This window comes from Oryza sativa, chromosome 11 (assembly GCF_034140825.1).
Source record: "Oryza sativa Japonica Group chromosome 11, ASM3414082v1".
NCBI lineage: Eukaryota > Viridiplantae > Streptophyta > Magnoliopsida > Poales > Poaceae > Oryza > Oryza sativa.
This window is the reverse complement of record NC_089045.1, coordinates 11263917-11270176: the sequence shown is the minus strand read 5'-3', so window position 1 is coordinate 11270176 and position 6260 is coordinate 11263917. Positions and strand designations below refer to the sequence as shown.

At 38.1% G+C, this 6260-nt stretch overlaps 1 protein-coding gene across 2 annotated transcripts; it reads left to right on the top strand.

Moving 5' to 3' along the window:
• The first annotated feature begins 1116 nt into the window (after positions 1-1116).
• On the top strand, positions 1117-6260 carry LOC4350310 (probable E3 ubiquitin-protein ligase RHB1A). Of its 2 annotated transcripts, XM_066305290.1 has the most exons (7): positions 1148-1541; positions 1726-1880; positions 2942-3084; positions 3983-4157; positions 4251-4391; positions 5006-5115; positions 5653-6260. In XM_066305290.1, the coding sequence occupies exons 3-7, from the start codon at positions 3019-3021 to the stop codon at positions 5680-5682; spliced, it is 522 nt and encodes a 173-aa protein (XP_066161387.1). In that variant the 5' UTR covers positions 1148-1541; positions 1726-1880; positions 2942-3018; the 3' UTR covers positions 5683-6260. The 2 variants fall into 2 exon arrangements, with proteins under 2 accessions (XP_015617616.1, XP_066161387.1); XM_015762130.2 differs by lacking the exon at positions 1726-1880 and having other exon boundaries at positions 1117-1541.

Here is a 6260-nt window from a genome sequence, read left to right as displayed (position 1 = left end):
TAAAGACTTTGTTTTTTCTTTCTTCATATATTCCAAAACAAAAACTTCCTCTTTAAGATAATCAATGGGCCTGTTCGGCCGGCATTTTCTACAGCTCCATGGCATCTAGCTGCAGTAGCAAGCAGCACAACTGCAGCCGCACAAAACAAGCGTTGTAGCTGTAATGATTCCGCAGGAATGGCTACCGAACGTGCACCAATTTACTGGAGTGTTTAAGAAAGTAAGGAACAAATACATTGAAGTTAGAAAAAGTACGAGACAAATGCATTTTCATGGTGCCATGCGATTGAAAATATCATAACCATAGATTTTACCTCGATTTTCATTAACATGTTTTTTTAAACAGCTAAACAGTATTTTTCGTGCTAAAAATTTCTATGCAAAAGTTGTTTTAAAGTATCAAATAGATTTACTTTCCAAGTTTGTAATAACTAAAACTCAATTAATATGCACTAATGACATTTTATTTTACGTATCCTAACTTCTCCTTCATCTTCATTAGATTACACATACATGTAGTAAGTAAGCTACAAACTGAATATCATAATTCACATACAAATAGTGAACCAAAAGCGGATGAAATGTCCAGTGCCTATGAAGTGGGCGTAACTTAACTGGTTAGGTTTTTTTAATCAAACTGGCCTACCAAGCTAAAGTACTACAATTGACATGGGCGCTCGTATTAACGAGACGTCTATGGCGACTTCGTGAATCCTCATAGGGCGGGATATGAGTGAGCATGCATTTATAGAGATGAGTGTTCACGCGTTGTGAGCGTCTACATGTAGCATGTTTTTTTTTTAAAAAAAACAATGATACATCACGAGAGGATTCCAATTTAACTCGTCTAATTTTCCAAGCCCTTGATTTGGAACGTGGATTTTCCTCCCCAAATAAACATTGTTATTGTAAAACAATTCAATACTATTTGTTTATTGCAAAATACGGGCTTTTTCAAATTAGTGTTCTTATTAATACCTACAACTCTTGGTCACTCACTCTCGCACATTTCAAGTACTACCAACCACCACTGCCAGGGAAGACCACACAAACTGTACTGCAGAATCCAATGTGAAAGCGGCAATTGGGAAGCGAATCCCAAACCCTCGGCAGCCAAAATTTTGCTCATCATCCTCTCCAGTTTTGCAGAAACACCCCTACAAAACCCCTAAAATACCCCCCTCACCCCTCCAGCCATCGTCCACTTCTCCTCTTGGACTTCCCACTCTCCTCCTCGTCTCCTCCCTCTCTCCCTCTCTCTCTCTCTCTCTCTCTCTCTCTCTCTCTCTCTCTCCTCCCCGTCGCGGCGGCGGCGGCGGCGACCGGCGAGGGCGACGCCACCGATCGGGGGCCTCTCACCCGCTCCCCTCCCTCACTCACCGGGGCCTCGGTTTCGCCAGCTCGGAGGGAGTTCTTTCTCTCTCTCCGTAGACGTCTCCGTGGGTTCTTGCTTGTCTCTGATTCTTCTTGTGGATTGGCGGTGGAGGAGCGGGGATCGATCGATCTACCCCTGGACTCGGATTGACTCTCCTCTCTCGCTGGTGATGGGTCCTGACTCGCTCTCGGTTCTTTGTGTTAAGAGGGGGGGTTTTGCTCTGGTGTTTTCTTTCTCTTTGCTTTGATGAGTGATTTACTAGGCTGATTTTACTTTCCTGGATGGATAATCCAGTTCATTCAATTTGTTAAGATTTTTTTTCTTCTTTTTGGTGATTTTGGTTTTTGCAGAATTTGATTGGGGGTTTCTACCCAAATAACAGCTTGTTTATACCTTTTATGTATGGCTCTGCTCGAAGAGAACTTGGGGATGGTTTCTTGATTGGAAACACGAATTCGAGCTTTATTGCAAGAAAATAGATGTTCTTTTCAGTTAATGATTTATGGTACGAAATATATTTCCCCGACAGTTTGACTGTAAAACCCATCATGGAAAACATCATAACAAGTAGCAATCAAGCCATAATAGCTGTGAAAGATGTATGTTCTGTGTGAATTTAATGCAGTGTCCGTTGAATTCTAGCTTAAGAGGTTATAGCTTGAGCTTGGACTGCTGATATATGCATAATTTAGCATTTCTGTCACAGAATTCGCACTAGGATGAAACTGTCACTGCATCAAAGGTCCCGAGGGTAACGCAGTAAAGTTCCTTGAGATAAAGAAATTTACGTGGGTTGGCAATGGAATTCGTATTTGTTTCATTATTGTTTTGGAGTATAGCTTTCAGAGCTCCATAGTGGAGCACTTTGCACACAAGTGCTTCTGGTGTATAAATATAATAACTGGGAAAGTAGGCCTTTGTTGGATTGAATCTTGTGATGTTTGGGATATAATATCCACACTTCCCATATTGGCCAGTGCTTATTTGTGCCTGGTATGTACTTATTGTATCTGTAGAAGAATGGGTTATGTGTCTATGAGGAGTATTTGCTTGTGTTACATACAATCCATTGCTTCATCTAGGACCGTTTGAACAGTTCAAACGAACACATTGTGGTTAAGGCCCAAGTAGTACATGTAACTTTCTAGTTTTGCATGCCTTAGATGCAGGGAATAACGCTTGCAACTCCATATCTTATTAATTTATTAACTGAAAAACTGGTCAAGTTACATTGTAGATTGTTCTGAACCATACTGAGATATTATAATTATAATATATATAATAGCACATGGATTAACTTGTTTTATATGATAGTCTACTATATGTAATGCCCGGAAATGGTGGTTTAGTTCTTGAGAGTTGAGATATTTTAAACAAGCTGTATTAGAAGAAAATATGTAGTCTCTCAGCAGCCAGCACCTAGTGAAAGATACTGCTCATGTTAAGCTACCTGCACAATTTTACTGGTACCTTTTGTGATGTCAGTTATGCATATGCTATGTTTTCTAGTTCACTGCACGATTTCCTGTTCTTTCTTGCTTCAACATAGGCTTGTTCATTTTGTAGGGCTATGAGAGACGGAATTTTAGTTTTAAACGGCAGCTATTTCATAGCCTGGAGTAAGCTTTTTCATTCAGGATAGCATGGGGGGCTGCTGTTGCTGTTCATCAAGAGGATCTGAGACAGATAGAGCACCAGTTCATATCTATGTATGTAGATCCTGAATTATCTTAGATACATTATCTTAATTCAAATGTTCTATTATTACCAAGAGCCACACTCCTGGAGTTGATCGTCAAGGACCTTTTTTACCCACTTTGGATGGCAGGCTACTAATAGGATTCATGCCTAATATGCTTTTACTTAGTGCATCATGCTTTATGTGCTTCTATTTACTGCATGCTTTGCTTATTCTCATGGGGGTTTCCATCCCTTATTGAGACTGTTTCTTAAAACTCAAACTTGATGGTTGTGTGCATCCTAGATGCAGAGACTGGGGATGTAACCATCTTCCTTATCTAAAAAAAAAAGAGAAAAACTTGTGCGACATTATGCAGTACCATGCAACCTGAAATTAATCTTAGGTATATCTAACATCTGTTCTACTTTTCCAGTAGAAAGGTATACCTGAAAGTGGTAGTTTTTTTCTTGTTCTTGTCATTAACTGCAGTTTAGTGTTGGTGCATTTCGTTAACACCAAATCGATCCATTTCAAGATTTTGACATATTTCTAATTTTATATTTTGGTTTCTCTATGCTTCTGCCTATTAATACGTGATTTAGTTATCTATCATCTGTCATATGAGAGTGGCCCAGATTGTGCTTCTGTTACTTGCACATATTAATAACATCGTGGTGCTAGGAGTTTACAGATAACTTTGTAGTTTCAGTGCAACAGGAGAATTTATTTCTCTTTTAGTGTGACTCTCCAATTTGAGTATTCACTTGAGATTCAGCAATATCAAGTTGAAAACTCTAGAAAGTGTGCAGCTTGTTTAAGCTTTAAACAAGTGTAGCCAGTTAATTGATAATATAACTTGGTATTTGTACTGTTTGCATTGTCCAACGCTTTATTTGGCTTATGTTATTTGGCTTTTCTTTGTTCAGCGTCAGCAAAATCAAGAGGAGCATGAACCATTGTCTTCAGCCTATGATGGATCATCTCCAGCTTCTGCTATAGTTGCTGTTGACACAAATCTGGATACATCCACTCCTGATACTTACCGAGCACCACCTGCACCATTGCCTTATGATGTTAGTTTGCCAGTCCCAGAAAACCCTGGTAAACTAACTACCTTTGAGCCTGTGAACATGAGGAATGGAATTAACCTCAAATGGTAGTGGTGGAAGCTTATAGTTTCAAATTCATTTTCAGATTTGGAGAAGTCAGACCTGAAGAGCAAAACCGATGACCAACAGGAGGAATCTTTAGAGGTGGATGAGTTCAAATCATGTGAAAAATGTGTCGCTGAAGATAAGCCTGATGAGGAGGATGTTTGCCCAATCTGTCTTGAAGGTTGTATTTCTTTTGACCATTGAAAACCCGATTCCTTAGATTGCCATAATAATAACTGGATATTTGTTTGAGTACAAACTTTACCTGGTTGAATGTAGAATTGGATACACGTGTTCTGCCTGCTGTAGTGCTATTTTACTACTGTCACAGTAAAACTGGTAAAAGTACACTGTATGTTTGATCCGTTTGTTTTTAGCTGAAAGAAACTATTCTTAATTTCGGAAATAATGGTTTAGGATATCTTACCTATAATTTACCAATTAAAGGATTGCTTGTGCTCCTTTTATTTACCTTCAATAGATGTAATATGTATGCACATCCTTAATGGATGTATATGGCCATGCTGCATATGAAATAAGCCTTAAGAAGTGTTGTGCTTAATATGCAACCAATCTTAGATAGTTGCTTCTCAAAGAGATGAAGGGTTCCAATTGTGTATATTCTTTTTTCTCAATTGGTACATACCCTTTTGTTGATTCCTAGGTGCAATATTGGGTAACAATGTGCATTGTACTTGCACTCCATTAACATTTATTGATACTCTAAATCTTATTTGCTTATTTTCTTACGGACCACAAAACTCCAGTCATGACTTCTGTTTGTCCTTTCACCAGAATATGATGCAGAAAATCCTCGCTCTTTAACTAAATGTGAGCATCATTTCCATCTTTGTTGCATACTTGAATGGATGGAGCGAAGTGATACCTGCCCAGTTTGTGACCAGGTTAGTTAACGAAAGCCAATTTATCATAGTTTATAATTTTATATTTGTTGCTATTGTACCACATGGATGTATTTTATGTTATCATTTCAGTATGTTGTATTCTTTTTAATGTTGCATCACACAGTGAGAAGATCTATGTTTTAAAGAAATTACTATAATTTCATCTTCCCATATGGTTATCCTTAGTGAAAACTGTGGAATAAATCCATCTAAGAACCACCACTTGATAATATCAATATGAATGAAAACAGATGGGCTCTGGTCTGTGAGATTTTCCCTCATGTTTGTTCCTGATATTTCTGTTAATCTAAAGCTTCATTTTGGAAGAAGTTTGTGTAAATAGCGTGGATTCCACCAAAATTAATCACGCAAGTTTGCAAACATTCTTCAGACTTCATAAAGAACTGCTAATTTTCACCCAACATGGATTCTATTTTACCTGATTTCTCTCAATTTTGGATACTTATATTTTTGTGCACGGAATATGTACCAGGACAATACCTTCTTTGCTGAAAGCTTCCTTATCTTATGTTGCAGATTACTTTGATAGATGATATGTATGAATAGCATTGGAGCATGGGACTATTATGTTTGGTTTGATGCTAGTTTGTTTTAATGAGGAAGTACAGTCAGCAAAGCTCCTGATCTATCAACCTGGTCAGACGGGGGTGCTATTGGAATGAATTTTGAGAAAACTAAGGGAAAATAATTGAAGACGGGAATGGCTTGAAATTTGTTAAATATCATCTCAGCTTTTTACATTTTGTTTGAAGCATTAACTGTTCATGACAACAGGAGGATTTGTTAGTATCCATATCTACTGCTGGTTCGATTGCTTCACAGTTGATGAAACCCCCAGATGAGCTATCTGTTTCTTTGTAGTTTTGAACTTGGGATGTCTTCCATTTCATTTCTGGTTGCGGTTAGCGTCTGTATAAATCATGACACGTTAGATAGGTGACAGGGAAAAAAAACTTTATTCTAATTTATGTTCAACGATCAAAGCTGTACAAGCTTCATGTATATCCTTCGCCTTTTGATTAGTCAGGGACTATTAAGTCCCCTGTTGTGAAACAAGTTGGCTGATTTATGTAAAATGGTATACATTTGCCTGCTTTATAATCTCGGCATCTTTTTTGGGTTCA